Consider the following 16,252-nt stretch of genomic DNA (forward strand, 5'->3'; position numbering starts at 1 on the left):
TTCCTGTCGCCTTTTCCTGTCCATCCAATAAGTGGCGGGGAATTCAATCCTCTTCGTCCCCCCTCTTCGTCCTACCTGATGGCGTGCGTGAGAATGACGAATTTACTGGCTGATCGTCCTCTAGGGACCTCCTTCGCCATCTCCCCTCCCTCCTTCCCCTCCTTCTTTCCCTCCTTCGTTCCTTGACTTTATTTTGTGTCATTCCTTTTCCCTGCTACCATTCCTTCTCTGCTTCATCGTCTCCTTTCCCTCCGTCGCCCTCTTCCTCCCTCCCGTTCCTCTTTCCCCTCATCTCTCCATCCTTCGCTCGTTTTCCTTCCTCCGTCCTGCCCATCTCTTTCTCTTCCCATTTCCATCTTTCCTTTCCCTTCTCTTCTTTGCGCCTTAGCCCTCTCCCCTTTTCCTTCCTTCATTTGTTCCCTTTTCCTCCCGTTTCTCCCTCAGTCTCCCTCTTCTCCTGCGTCTCTCCCTTTTTCAACAGTTCTCCTTAGCCTTCTCTTTCCCTCCTTCCTACTCCTCTTTCCCTCATTCTCTTCCCTTTTCCTCTCTGTTTCTCTAGCCCTTCTTCAGTTTCTCCCTCCCTTCTCTCCCTCGGTCCCTCCTTCTCCTTCGCTCCTTTACGTTCTCCCTCCCTCCTTCCCTTTCCTTTACTCCCTTCCTTCTCCTCATCCTTGAACGACTTTACTCTCCCCTATCTCTACCTCCTTTATTCCTCATTCCTTCCTCCTTGCCTGTTTCTTTTTCCTCCGTTTTCTCACGCCTCTCTCTCTCTCTCTCTCTCTCTCTCTCTCTCTCTCTCTCTCTCTCTCTCACACACACACACACACACACACACACACACACACACACACACACACACACACACACACACACACACACGTCTATCAATATATATATATATGTTTGTGTGTTTATATACGGCTGTCAGTCTGTCTTTGTATCTGTCTGTCTGTCTGTCTATCAGTATCTGTCTACTTAAGTCTTCTTTGATTCCTTTCCTTCATTCCTTCTTTCCATCCTACCATCCTTCCTTCCTTCGTTCCTTCGTTCGTTCCTTCCTTTCTGCCATCCTTCGTTCGTTCCTTCGTTCGATCCTTCCTTTCTGCCATCCTTCCTTCCATCCTTCCTTTCTGCCATCCTTCCTTCCATCCTTTCTTTCTGCCATCCTTCCTTCCATCCTTCCTTTCTGCCATCCTTCCTTCCTTCCTTCCTTTCTGCCATCCCTCCTTCCTTCCTTCCTTTCTGCCATCCCTCCTTCCATCCTTTTTTTCTGCCATCCATCCTTCCTTCCTTTCTGCCATCCTTCCTTCCATCCTTTCTTTCTGCCATCCTTCCTTCCTTCCTTCCATCTCTCTTCACCCCTCAGTTCCATTTTTTTTCGTCAGTATCAGTTTTTCAGCTTCGCAATCTTCAACTTTCCACCCTCTTCTGTTAATTTATATTTTTTCTTCTTAATTGATTATTTATTTTTCCATATGTTTCCTGCCATTTCTTCGTTTATTTAAGTTCACTGTGTTCTTTTCTGTTCTTCATATTTCTTCGGCATTCCCTACATATCCAGTTTATTCTCTCTCTCTCTCTCTCTCTCTCTCTCTTTTTTACAAGTTCATCCTAACTTCTCCCTTCTCTTTTTCCTCCGTGCTTCCTTGTTTTTCTTTCATCTCTCCCCTCTCCCATTTCTATCTCCATTCTCTACCCTCCTTTCCTCCTGTCTTGTTTTCACGCACTCTCTTCCTCTCTCCCTCCCTCTCTCCCTCCTTTTTTCTCTTCCCTCCCTCCTTCCCATCTTTCCTTGAGCACGACTTGTCTCTCTCCCCTTCCCCCTCCCCTTTCCTCCCCCTTCCCCTCCTCCCTCATCTAATCACTCTTACCTACCCTTCTTCCTCTCCCTCCCCTCCCCCTACCTCCCTACCCTCCTCCTCCCCCACTTCCCTCCCCTCCTTACCTGCACTTCGTCTCTCTCCTAATTCCTCCTTCCCCTCCCTCTCTTCACCTCCTCCCATCTTTACTTATCTCTTAGCTCCTGCCTGTCACTTCCTCCTCCTTCTCCTCCTCCTCCACCTCCTCTTCCTCTTCCTCCTCTCTCAATCTCCCTCTTCCTCCTCTCTCATTCACCCTCTTCTTCCTCTCTCTGTTTCTCCCTCTTCCCTCTCTATTCTCTTTTATTTTCATTTTTATTCTTCCTCTTTCCTTTTCTCTCATCCTTTATTATTCATTAATATTCTCTCTCTCTCTCTCTCTCTCTCTCTCTCTCTCTCATTTTCTTTTGCCCACACCTTTATTCTCTTCTCAACATCCTCTCTTCTCTTGTGATTTGTTTCCCATTTCCTTTAATTTTTTCATTTCTCCCTCTCTATTATTTTCCTACTGCTCATTTATTCTCGTATCCTCTCCTTTTCCCTCCCTATTTTCTTCTCCCTGTGTCTTTAATTCTAGTCCTCTCTTTTTCCTCCTTTTTTTCCTTCTCCCTGTGCTTTTCAATTCTCATCTTCTCTTTTTTTTCCTTTCTTTTTAAATTTTCTTTTCCTAGTGTCCTTTATTTCTCGTCTGCTCATCTTTCTCCTCTTTCTTATTTTCTTCTTGTGTATTTTAATTCTCGTCTGCGTTTCTTTTTCCTCTCTTTATTTTTTCGTGTTTTTTTTTTTAATTCTTGTCTCCTCTTTCTCTCTCTCCTTCATGATATCGAAACTATAAAAATAAATAAGCACTAAAATAGGGTACCACTTACGAAAAATGGACAGGATGTAGCCCAATAAAATGATCTTATTCTGCCACTGAGCTGCACAAGGAAGAAGGGAAAACAGGAAGGAAGGAAGAGAGGAAAGAAGGAGGGAAAAAGAATAAAAGGAGACACAGAGATGTTGATAGGTAGAGAGAGAGAGAGAGAGAGAGAGAGAGAGAGAGAGAGAGAGAGAGAGAGAGAGAGAGAGAGAAATTTGGGGGAGCGGGGAAACATGGATTAGGATTTATGTACAAAGGATGAAGAAGGGTAAAAAAAAGCAGGGGAGGAAGAATGGAGAGATAGATAGATAGATAGAGAGAGAGAGAGAGGATGATGATTAAGTGGGAGTGAAGAAATGGAAGAAAGAAAGGATAAGGAAGAAGGGAAGGAAGTATTAAGATTGAAGGGGTGAAGGAAAGTAGGGAAAGACAAGGTGATGTATTCAAGATGTGGGAGGGAAGGAAAGATGGGTGAGAGAAAGGAAAGAAGAAAAGAAAAAAGGAAAGAGAAAAGAATAGAAGAGGAAGGAAATAATGAAAGATACATGAGAGGAAAGTAAAGAAAGAAGGGAGAATGAATAAAGGATCAGAAGGAGAATAAAAGGAAAATGAAGAAGGGAGGAATTAAAAGTGAAGGAAAGTAGAGAAGAAGGGGTTGTAAGGAAGGAGAAAGAAGGAAGGAAGAATCAAGAGTGAGGGAGGGTGAACGAAGGAGGAATTAAGAGTGAAGGAAAGTAGGGAAGAAGGGGCTGTATGGAAGGAGGGAGAATGAAGGAAGAATCAAAAGTGAGGGTGGATGAACGAAGGAGGATTTAAGAGTGAAGGAAAGTAGGGAAGGAGGAGTTGTAAGAAAGGAGGGAGAATGAAGGAAAAATCAAGAGTGAAGGAGGGTGAACGAAGGAGGAATTAAGAGTGAAGGAGAGTGAAGGAAAGTAGGGAAAGAGGGGTTGTAAGGAAATAGGGAGAATGAAGGAAGAATCAAGAGTGAGGGAGGGTGAACGAAGGAGGAATTAAGAGTGAAGGAGAGTGAAGGAAAGTAGGGAAGGAGAAGGGGTTGTATATCAAGGTGTGGTGGGAGTAGTCTTAGCTTCTTATCAGGCATAATGGACTAAAGGAGATGGCCTGAGAGAGAGAGAGAGAGAGAGAGAGAGAGAGAGAGAGAGAGAGAGAGAGAGACTAACGCGAAGAGAATGAGGAAGAGTAGACAGATGGAGAAAAGGGGATAAATGAGGTGTTAATTATGAGAGAGAGAGAGAGAGAGAGTTGTGAGGGATTGAAGGAAAGGCTAATGGGAGGTACATTAAAGAAAGCGGATTTGTAAAAGAGAGAGAGAGAGAGAGAGAGAGAAATTGCCGGTCGTAACATAGAATAAGGTAGTTGAGTTAGGGTTAGATGAATTGGTAAATAGGGTAGGGGGAGAGAGAGAGAGAGAGCATAGAGATTTGATAAGAGTTGTGATAGTGTGATAGAGAAATGATAGAGAGGAGGAAGTGATAGGAGTGTGTGATAAGTTATATAGAGAGGAGAGTGTGACAGAGTGATGGAGTTTGATAGGGTGGTAGAGAGAAGCGTGTAATAGACAAGTGATAGGGAGGCGTGACTGAGTGTGAGATAGAGAGCTGTGATAGAGAGAGTGATAAGGAGAAAGCCTGTGAGAAAGAATACTTAAAAAAGAAAAGAGGAGTGATATAAAATGGGATGTGATAGAAAGTTATGGTAGAGGAGGAAAAGGGAAGTAAGAAAGGAGGGAAAGTACTGAAGAAGAGGATGGAGGAAGTGGTAAAGAGAAGGAAGGAGGAAGTGATATACGAGGATGTGATAAGGAGATGTGATAAAGAGGGAGGTAGAGAGGAGGGGCGGAGAGAAAACTAGCTTCCCAAGGCTTTATGAGGTACCAATCATCATTTGCCTCTCTCTCTCTCTCTCTCTCTCTCTCTCTCTCAAATCGTCTACAAGTACAGTACCTTGAATAAAAATAATCCCTTCAGTCCAACGACGTATAAGTCCCTGTCTCTTAAATTCAGCTTTGGAGAAACTTATCGAACTAGAGAGGTTAGATTATTCTCTGTTTTGTGTGTGTGTGTGTGTGTGTGTGTGTGTGTGTGTACTGATATTTTTCACTTGCATGTCTGTCTTTCAACCTTTCAGCTATGTGTCAGGTATATATATATATATATATATATATATATGTAGTATGTGTGTGTGTGTGTGTGTGTGTGTGTGTGTGTGTGCGTGTGTAGTTTGTGTGTGTGTGTGTGTGTCTTTCAGTATGAACAGTATGTGTGCGTGTCTGTATGTATATATGATTGTCTATCTTTCTGTCCGTCTGTCTACCGTTTTTAATCTATATGTCTGTCTCTATCTACCTATATGCCTCTGTGTAATCGTTTTATCTGTCGCTGTATCTTTTGTCTGTCTCATTTTCATCAGTCGAGGTATCCGTTGCTGAGTATGGATCAGCCACTTAGTGTTTTGCCTTTGATATATTTGTACAGCATGTCTCTTAGTCCGTTTGTCTGTCTGTCTGTCTGTATTAACCATCTGGCTCGTATATCAATCATCGTATATATATGTATGTGGCTGTCTATCTGTTGCATCTGTCTGTCTATCCTTCTCCAGATTCGATTGCCTGTTCTCTTTTCTGTCTCCTTTTCATCTTTTATTTCTTTATCGATGTTCCGTCTACCTCTCTGCCACACCCATCTCCCTCTTCTCTCTACCTGTCTACCTTGCCTGTCTACCTGTCTCCCTCCTGTCCACCTGTCTGCCTTCCTGTTAACCTGTCTACCTTCCTGTCTGTCTACCTTTCTTTCCACCTGTCTACCTTTATGTCCACCTGCCTGCCTTCCTGTCCACCTGTCTACCTTTATGTCCACCTGTCTACCTTTATACCCACCTCCTCTACATGTTCACCTGTCGAACTGTGAGTGAGTGAGAGAGAGATGAGAGTGAGTGAGTGAGTGAGTGAGTTATTGATTGATGAATTGTGTGAGTGAGTGATTGAATGAGTGGGTGAGTGAGTGAGTGAGTTATTGATTGAATGAGTGGGTGACTGAGTGAGTGAGTTATTGATTGATTAATTGTGTGAGTGATTGATTGAATGAGTGTGTGATTGAGTGAGTGAGTGAGTGAGTGAGTGAGAGTTGAGGGAGGGTGAGGCAGAGCACGGGGCACGTCACATCTCCTTTAGACAGCTATTCCCGGGTGCCAGACGGGGAGGGGGGTGGAAGGGAGGGAGGGGGGAGGGGGAAAGGTGGAGGGAGGGGAGGAGAGAGGTTGGTGGGGGAGATGGAGAGTGGAAGGGGGAAACTTGGAGGGTTAGGTAGAGAATGGAGGGGTGGAGAAGGCTGGAGGATGAGGTAGGGAGAGTGGAGGGAGGGGGTGGGGAATGTTGGAGGAAGATGTAGAGAGGGGGAACATTGGAGGGGAAACTGGAGGGATGAGAAGGGTTGCGTAGGGGTGGAGAAGGTGGGGGAGAAGGATAGAGGAGATAGTGGGGGAGGGGTAAGAAGGGGAAGAGGCTGGAGGGGGGTTGGGGGAGTGGAGGAATGAAAGGGGGAAGAATAATACAAAGGAGTACAAAGGAAAGCAAACAGCATCACACGAATTGGCTATCTCGAGGCTGTTTGTTATAGGGTAGATTATAATAAAGTAACTATTCTGTGGGTCAGCGACAAGGATAGCAAAGTAGAAAGGAGGAGGGACAGAGGGGTAGATGAAGGGAGAGGTAGGTGGGGAAGGGTGGTGGGGTGGATGGAGGGTGTGGACAAAGGGTGGAGGAGGAGGTGGAGGTGGAGGGAGTGGAAGTGCGAGGTGGAATTAAGGGAGTGAAAGTTGATAAGAGTGGGGGAGGGGGGGGGTCTTGGAGCAGACGGATGGGGAGTTGAGGAGTGGGGAAGTTTGGAGAGGGAGGAACTGAGGTGTGAAGGTGAGGAATGGGGAAGTGCAAGGAAAGGTCAGGCGAGAGAAAAGAGAAGAAGGAAAAGGAAAAGAAACAGGAAAATAGAGTGGGGGGAATAGGGGAGGGAGAGAAAAGAGAGAAAGATAAAGAGAAAGGTTTGGGGTGGAAGGGAAATGGGGTGGATTATGATAGGGTAGTTGAGGAGGAAGAGGAAGAGGAAGGAGGAGGAGGAGGAGGAAGAAGAATTGCTAGAAGGATTAAGCATTTCCAGTAAGTAATGTCCACAGCCACTTTCTTCATGGTGCCTTAAGACGGATTAAATCAACTTAGGAAAGACACCTCATTTAAAAAGCAAAGAAAAAAAATCGAAAAAGGTCTCCTGAAGTAAAAATTGGCCAAAGGTAGAAAGAAGAAAAATAAGGTATGTGGTGCGAAGGGGTTAAGAGAGAGAGAGAGAGAGAGAGAGAGAGAGAATAAACGAGACAGTGTGGATGAAAAAGAAGAGGAAACAGCGAAGGAAAGAAAGAACGAAGGAAGGAAGGAGGAAAGATAAATATAACCCTGCAAGAAGAGAAAATGTGCAAGAAAGAGAGAAAGGGAGGGAGAGAAGAAAGAAAGAGAAACAGGAAGAAGGGCAGCAGATGGAGGAAGAGGAAACAGGGGATGAGGAATCGGGGAAATGAACAAGAAACCAATGACGTGGAAACTGAAGAAAAAAAAAATGAAAAAGAAAATGGGGAAGCACGAGATCAGCCAGAAGAGAAAAAAATGAGGATAAAGGAAACAGGAAGAAGGTGAATAAGGAATAAATAATAAAGGGGGAATAAAGAAGACGATAATGTAGCCCCATAAATCCGAACCAGAGGTGAATGATAACAAGAAGAGAAAGATGACAGATAAAAATGAGAAGAGGGGAGAAGGGGAGACTCAAGAAAATATCCCGGTGAACTTTGATTATAATTGGGTGTGCAGTCGTTATATGTTGTGTGTGTGTGTGTGTGTGTGTGTGTGTGAGAGAGAGAGAGAGAGAGAGTCATTATGTTGTTATGACAGATTGCCAGAATAGACAGATAAACACACTTGAGGCAGCCACAGACAGACAGACAGACGAATATTAGGTGTTATTTTATTTTTTTAATCTTCGTTGTGTTGTGATTGGTAGCCGAGGGGGAGAGAGAGAGAATGTTATGTATATAAGAATGATACTTTTAAATCGTAGTGTGTTGTGACGGGTTAACCAACACACACACACACACACACACACACACACACACACACACACACACACACACACACACACACACACACACACACACACACACACACACACACACACACACACACACACACACTGGGGAATTTTATAAGGAATACTGCGAAAGGAATGATTAATGCGAGAGAGAGAGAGAGAGAGAGAGAGAGAGAGAGAGAGAGAGAGAGAGACGAGAAAGTCGAAATTGGCGTTTTAAGATAAGTCTAGGATAATGTAGTTAATAGGAAGTTTGTAGTAAAGTAAATCCATGTGAATTAATAGGACAAGGATAGCATAGCAGTGAGTGAGAGAACAGTATAGGAAACTGTGTGTGTAAATGGTAAGACTTGGGTCGGTATTCTTCTCGGTTAAGGAAACTCCCCAGCATCTTTACCTAAGCGATTTATTTTGCTTCTTGCACTTTACTGTCCTATTCTCTGTTATATAAATCCTTGCTATATCGCCATACTCTGCATAAATAACGTACAAAAGATATATTAACTTTCCATATCCAAAAATAAATCGCAAAGGAAGAAGTGTTAGTGAAGGGAATACTTTAAGACGGCCATTTGAAGTAATAAGAAATGGATCGTATGACACAAAGACTCTATTTTCTACGGTTAAGAAGACTCCTTGACACCTCTTCCTTACCGAATTATTTTGTGGATACGACTGGATAATACTGTTTCACTCGTTATTTATGCAGAGTCTGGCGATATGAGAAGGATTTTAGGTAAGACAGAAGAGGACGGCAAGGTATATAATATGCAAATAAATCGCTTAGGAACCGGTGTTAGGGAGTTTCCATAACTGAGAAAAATACGGGCCAAAGATCTATGAACAGGAAAATAATAAGAAAAGGCTAGCATAGAAATGAGGAATGTCCGCAAATCAGTTTGAAGGATTAGTGTGTGTGTGTGTGTGTGTGTGTGTGTGTGTGTGTGTGTGTGTGTGTGTGTGTGTGTGTGTGTGTGTGTGTGTGTGTGTACCTGAGCATTAATTTAACCCCTTCAGGCCTGTGACATGTTTTTCACCTCAAGTTCTTGGTGTATCCAGACTCGTTTAGCCTATTCAGCTTAAAGCGAGGGAGAGAGAGAGAGAGAGAGAGAGAGATAGGAGGTGGGGGGCTTGTCTGTGCTACTGCGTGTGTGAATTACATTATGTGCTTGACCTGTACGACGATTCTCTACCAGTATGTGTGTGTGTGTGTGTGTGTGTGTGTGTGTGTGTGTGTGTGTGTGTGTATATCCCCTCCCCAGTGCCTATGTCTGTGTGTACAACATGAGCACATGAAGGTTTAAGTGTGCAGTGTGCAGCCTCCCTCACATGTGTATGTTGACAGTGAGAGAGAGAGAGAGAGAGAGAGAGAGAGAGAGAGAGAGACATACATACATACATTCACATACATGCATACATAGAGAGAGAGAGAGAGCGAACCAGACATACATTCATACATATATTCACATACATGCATACAGAGAGAGAGAGAGAGAAAGAGAGAGAGACGTATAAAAGTAAAATGTAGATAAGGGGAATATATTGTACAAGCTTAAATATAACACGTGTATTCATATTTCCATTTTTATCATTATATATATTTCACTGTTTCTGTATTTTATCTACTGGTGACCTTTCTATCTACCAGCCATCTATTTATCTACTCTCGATCTACCTGTCTCGTATTTATCTATCGGTGACCTATTTTTCCGTGTGTGACCTTTTTTTTGACCCGTTTTATCTATTTGAACTTTGACTTCTCTGACCTATCTATCTATCTAGTGGAGTCATCTATCTATTAGTGACTATCTACCCTGATTTTCTATAGTTGTGTGATCTCTTAATACGGTTTATCTGTCTGTCACTTACGTATTTGAAGTTTCTGTCTCTATCTGTCTATCTATCTGTCTGTCTGTCTGTCTGTCCATCCATCTCCAATTGTCCATCTCTGTGTCTGTCTGTCTGCCTGTATCCCTGCCTATCTATGCATCTACATATCTATCTCTATATGCCTATCTCCCTATCCATCTATCTATCTGTCTATCTGTATCTGTTTTTGTCTGTCTATCTATCTTTCTATCTATCTATCTATCTATCTATCTATCTATCTGACCTTTCAACCTGAACGTCTAGCCTTTCCTTTTCTGTCAGTTCGACCTGTTATTTTACCACATCTCTGTGTGACCTTTTCTATCTACCGCTTTCACCTTCATCTATCTATCTATCTATCTATATCTGTGACCTGTTTATCTATCTGTCGTTTCATTTTCGTTCCTATTTATCTTTTTTTCCGTTCTAATTCCGTGTGGTTTATCTATCTATATCTGTCTGTCTATCTGTTTATCTATCTATCTGCTTTCCATCTATTTCTGTAAGCACGGTATCTGTCTCTGTTTGTCTGTAATATACCAGCTTCCATGACCTGTTTATCTACTAATCTTTATCTATTTATGACCCATTTGTCTATCAGCCTATATCTATCCCTCTATCAATCTACTAACATTTATCTATTTCATCTATCTACAAATGTCTATCTGTCTATCTATCTATCACCTTGACCTCTGTCCGTCTATCTATCTACTCCTGACCTCTATTTACCTACCTCTTTTACCTGTGTCTACCTACCTCTTTCACCTCTATATACCTCTGACCTGTCTATCTACTCCTGACCTGTCTGTCTACCCCTGACCTTCATGTTTACTTTCACCTCTGTCTACCTCATTGACCTCTATCTATCTACTTCCATGACCTCTATCTATCTACTTCCATGATCTCTATCTGTCTACTTCCATGACCTCTATCTATCTACTTCCATGACCTCTATCTACCTCCATGACCTGTTTCTCTTTATGCTTCGTTTCATCTTCGCTTCTCTTTTTCTCTCTCTTCCCTTCCTCCTCCCCTTCGCCTTCTTTCTCCCTCGTCGTCCTCCCGTCTTTCTTCACCCTCTTCTTGTTAATTGATTCGCATTAACTCTCTCTCTCTCTCTCTCTCTCTCTCTCTCTCTCTCTCTAAGGGTGGAAAATGCAGCGCAATAATATTTGTTACACAGACTATGTAACATTGAACAGTAGCTTGAGAGAGAGAGAGAGAGAGAGAGAGAAATGCTGTTGCTGAAAAGTGGGAATAAGCAATAGTTTCTCTCTCTCTCTCTCTCTCTCTCTCTCTCTCCCTCCCTCCCTCCCTCCCTCCCTCCCTCCCTCCCTCCCTCTCTCTCTCTCTCTCTCTCTCTCTCTCTCTCTCTCTCTCTCTCTCTCTCTCTCTCTCTCTCTCCTTTGTCTGATTCCCCTTTCGTCCCACCTTTTCTGTTTCTTCTTTCTTTCCTCTTTGCATACATTCCGTCTTCATCATTGGTTCTCTCTCTCTCTTCTTGATATTCGTATGGCAAATTTCTCTCTCTCTCTCTCTCTCTCTCTCTCTCTCTCTCTCTCTCATTTATGTAAGGGAAAATGAAAGAAAGGTGAGAATTGAGGAAATAAGGAAGAGGAGAGAGAGAGAGAGAGAGAGAGAGAGAGAGAGAGAGAGAGAGAGATTTAAAGGGGACAGATATGGGAAATTCCGAGGTAGTGGAGAGAGAGAGAGAGAGAGAGAGAGAGAGATGAAAGAAGCGAAAGTGTCATACGGAATTAAAGAAGGAAATGTACAGAAAATTGATAAACGTAGAAATAGATAGATCGAATGATTTCACCTCTACGTCCCTTGAGGTGCGGGGTTGATAAATGGACACGGTTGAGAGAGAGAGAGAGAGAGAGAGAGAGAGAGAGAGAGAGAGAGGAAACATGAACGGGGAAAGAAGAGATAGACCGGGAAAAGAATAGTTAAAAATTTTAAAAACAGTGGAAAATGGAGAGAGAGAGAGAGAGAGAGAGAGAGAGAGAGAGAGAGGAGAAACCCAATTTGCGGGGGGACAATACTAGAATGTGAGGAGCACTGGTGAGGCGGTGATAATGGGAGGAGGAGGAGGAGGAGGAGAAGGAAGAAGAGGAGGAGGAGGAGAAGGAAGAAGAGGAGGAGGAGGAGGAGAAGGAAGAAGAGGAGGAGGAGGAGGAGGAGGAGGTGGGAGGGGGGATGAGGAGGAAGAGAAGGAGAAGGCGAAGGAGGAGGAGGAGGAGGAGAAAAGGAAAAAAAAAATGTAAAAATCGACAGGAAAGGAATGGAGAGAAATGATGGTTATTTTTTTAATGCTAAGATGAAGAAACTAAGGGCTAGTAAAAAAAATAAAGTATCAGTATGAATAAAGGAAGAAAAATATGAGAAGAGTATGATAAATAAGGGAGAAGAGCAGGACAGATAAATGATAAGAATAATAAGGGATAATTATAATGAAAGTAGAAATGGAAAGAGAGGAAAGGAAGATAGGATGAGATGAAAAAAAAAGCAGGAAGGGAGAGGATTAGTATGAGTAGAAAGTGTGAACACAAAAGATAGAACATAAGGTGAAAGAAGAGGAAGGTAGTGTGTGTGTGTGTGTGTGTGTGTGTGTGTGTGTGTGAGAGAGAGAGAGAGAGAGAGAGAGAGAGAGAGAGAGAGAGAAGGGAGTGGGGAAGTAGAAATAGTCTTAAGAAAGAGCACAGAAGAAAGAACTCAAAGAGGAGGAAAGTTATGAGAGAGAGAGAGAGAGAGAGAGAGAGAGAGAGAGAGGATTAAACGAAAAGAAAGAGAACCAGAAATAACATATAGAAAGAGAGAAGTAGAGGAATGAAACGGAAAATGTGAGAGAGAAAATGGAGAGAGAGTGGAGAGGGGTGAGAGGGGAAAGTGAGAGGGGATTAAAGAAGAGGGGAAGGAAGGAACGCGGCAGGAGAGAGAGAGAGAGAGAGAGAGAGAGAGAGAGAGAGAGAGAGAGAGACAGACAGACAGACAGATGGAAACAGACAGACAGGAAGAGACTTTTGTGTGTGTGTGTGTGTGTGTGTGTGTGTGTGTTTTGCGTAATTATGTAAGAAAAGCAAGCACAGTAACGCATAAAAGAAAAAGCGTGAAGCATCAGTTTATATATTAAGCTGCCTGTAGGAAATTTCATAGCAAAGTTGAAATTAGTACCATCGCTACTGAGGACTGAATTAAGAAACCCCTAAATTTCTTATTGCTTAGAGTATTAGTATTAGTATTTATGGAGTTTTGGTGGTTCAGTGGTTAGCGCGTTTGTCTCCTGATTCCTGTATTCCCTGATTCTGGGTTCAAACTTAGCCGTGGCGAACACATAAGATGGCACTGATTGTATGTCCTGTCCTATGTTGGTAAATATTCGCCACTCACATTACAGCTTCAGACACAAAAATACACACGCAGTTCAACTCATCCAATTACACTTGTATTTATTTTTATAGGCAACTGACACCCAAATATGTACCGCCAGTACAACGTTTCTTCTTTGACGTGCACTTATTTCACTTCCAAATGAACACCCCTTTGTGATTCGTACTTAGCCAGCATTATGAAAGGTTACTTCTGGATATCACTCTATCCGAGAAGGTTGAAACTTTTTTGCACCTTAAACAAAACAGCTTTTCTGTCTGTGTAGTCTGCTCTTGCATATACATAGATGCAAACGTGTGCACATATACACAATCATACATGCTCTACATACTTACATACAGACAGACAGACAGACACATGCATCCATACAAACCCCGAGACAGACGTACATGCATAATACATACATACATACATTCATAATTCATACATACATACATACAGCACATTATATTTCCGGAGAGTGAGAGAGAGAGAGAGAGAGAGAATACTTATAAATAACAGAAAATAGGAAGAGAGAAGACAAGTTATAATTATCCCCTGAAATTTAAATAAACTTTGCGAAACAGAAGGAAGACGTATGAAATAAAGAAACCGGAAGAAAAAGATGGAAAGAAGAAGTGAGACAAAGAGTAACGACGGGGAGGAAGGAAGGGAGAGAAGAGAAGAAAGGAGGAAGAAAGGGATTGGCGAAAGAGTAGAAAAGGAAGGGAAAATGGTGAAAAATGGTAGAGAACTGGAGAGAGGAGGGATTTTGTGTGCGTGTGTGTGTGTGTGTGTGTGTGTGTGTGTGTGTGTGTGTGTGAGAGAGAGAGAGAGAGAGAGAGAGAGAGAGAGAGAGAGAGAGAGATCCAGCCTTAATATAACATAATACCTTACTCTGTTCCCGAGAGTAAAAGAAAAGGATAGCACATCAGAAGGCTCTCCCCCCACCCTCCAAACCCTCTGGCAACATAAACAAAACAGGAAAATGGAATCAACACTCTTCAAGAAAACTACTGAAAGGACATTTAATTGGGATGTAAGAATAGGAAGAAAATTGTAATGGAGTGTCAGAATGGGAATGGAATTTTATAGGAACGTCAGAATGAGTACAAATTAAAGGTACCTCATAAAAGGATGGAAACTTTGTTGGAACGTCAGAATGAAGAGGAAATTATATAGGAATGTCGGAATTAATTTTTTTTTTTTTTTTTTTGGAACGTCAGAATGTAGTAACGATATCGAAGTTACTTTTCATGCAGTATTAACCTTTTCCAGCCGACGATGTCTTTATATTCACAATGCCACCAGACGATTTATTCAGTTTAGTGAAGATCATCAAATTAGAGGACGGTATATATAGCCTTAATTAACCCTTGCCCTACTACACCCTTTTCACCTTAACTTGGCCCAGATCCTCGTCCCTCAGCAGCTAATTTCACGTAGCTCAGTGTCAGAAAAAGACAGTCCTACGGCTCTACATCCTCACCGTAACACTTCTTCGTGACTATCATCATTATTCTAGTGTTAAGTTACAATTCCGAATTCAAGGTGGAAAGAAGGCAGTATTAGACCAAGTTAGAGCGAAAGGGGAATAGGTATTTTCCTGAGTTAAGTAAAATCGTGAAAAATAAAGTGAAAATGCGCCATCGTAGTGAAGGAGTTGTATTGATGCAGAACGTGCTCTCTTTTGTATTCATTTTTTTTTTTTTTACTTTTCTTTTTCTTTTGCATAAAATTTGGGGAGACGTGTCAACCAACAGTTCTTTGCATGGGTCAGCGAGAGAGAGAGAGAGAGAGAGAGAGAGAGAGAGAGAGAGAGAGATGAAGTAAGGAAGGGAAGTTGAATCGAGAAAAGAAAATGAACAATATGATTAAGGTCGAGAGAGAGAGAGAGAGAGAGAGAGAGAAAGAGAGAGTAGCAGGTGGTGGGAGGTAGAACAGGTGACACCAATAGTGCTTCTCTCCCCCTCTTTTTCTCTCCCTCTCTTTCTGTCTCCCTCCCTCTCTCCCCTCTTGTCTTCCGTATCCCCCCCCTCTCTCTCTCTTTCTCTCTCTCTCTCTCTCTCTCCAAATAGCACACAGTGAGAGAGAGAGAGAGAGAGAGGCGGAGGAAAGAATATTGGGGTGAGAGAGATAAGGTGATTGGAGAAGGGCAGATAAGATAGGGGAATGAACGAGGAGGAGGGGAAGAGGCAGATGATGATGATGCTGATGATGATGATGAGTAAAGAGAAACTGATTAAGAGGAATGAGGAAATAATTTAATCCTTTCTGCCCGAGTGCCTCATTCATTCTTGCTGCCTGGTGCCAAAACGCTGGGTTAAGTTGTTTGGTTAGGTTAGGTCAAGTTAGGTTTTCTCATCTGTGTGTGGTTGGTTGTGAGTTGGATTAAATTGAGCTTGAGTAGATTGTTAGGTTTGGTTAGGAAGAATATTGTGTTAGGCTAGATTGTTTTGCCTTTTTAATAATAATAATAATAATAATAATAATAATAATAATAATAATAATAATGGTAATAAGAATGATAAAATAATAATGATGATGATAATAATAATAATAATAATAATAATAATAATACGGTAATAGTAGTAATATTGGTAATAATAAATAATAATAGCAGTCCGTGATTGCAAACCTCCACCAAGGCGAAGTATGTGGTAGATCTTATGGAAATATTATCTTGTAATTGTTGGCTTTATTTACCGAATTAGAAGCAAAAATGTTGGAATTGCCATATCCCGCAATGGTAGAGAATCCTTTAAATTATTCCTGGATCCGGATGATGATCCGGATCACCACCAAAATCAAATGGATTGTTCCTTGGGCCATACACTATCCCTTCAAAAATTTTCAGCAAAATCCGTTCATAATTTTTTGGGTAATCCTGCTAACAGACATACAGACAAACAAACCAACGCTGCCAAAAACTTAACCTCCTTGGGGGGGGGTAACAAAAGATGAAATAATAATACAAATTTATTATTATTATTATTATTATTATTATTACCACCAAGACAGCAGGAACACTAAGAGAAAGAGAAGTATGGGAGGAAGACGGTGAAAGTCGATACGGAGGAGGATGAGAGGAGGAGAAAAACGGGCAATAAAGTGAGTGTGAGCGAGAGAGAGGAATAAAGAGA

The 16,252-nt window shown here is 42.1% G+C and overlaps 1 protein-coding gene across 1 annotated transcript in view; it reads right to left on the reverse strand.

The window, feature by feature from the left end:
- Positions 1-12,975: 12,975 nt before the first annotated feature.
- The window catches only part of LOC145413276 (uncharacterized), a 175,242-nt gene continuing 171,965 nt past the window's right edge, over positions 12,976-16,252 (reverse strand). Inside the window, exon 9 of the mRNA XM_080283005.1 lies at positions 12,976-13,103. Coding sequence (XP_080139131.1) covers positions 12,976-13,103 — 128 coding nt within the window. The remainder of the gene's footprint in view (positions 13,104-16,252) is intronic.

Source organism: Coenobita brevimanus, chromosome 95 (genome assembly GCF_032717465.1).
Source record: "Coenobita brevimanus isolate Jiangsu-jjx chromosome 95, ASM3271746v2, whole genome shotgun sequence".
NCBI lineage: Eukaryota > Metazoa > Arthropoda > Malacostraca > Decapoda > Coenobitidae > Coenobita > Coenobita brevimanus.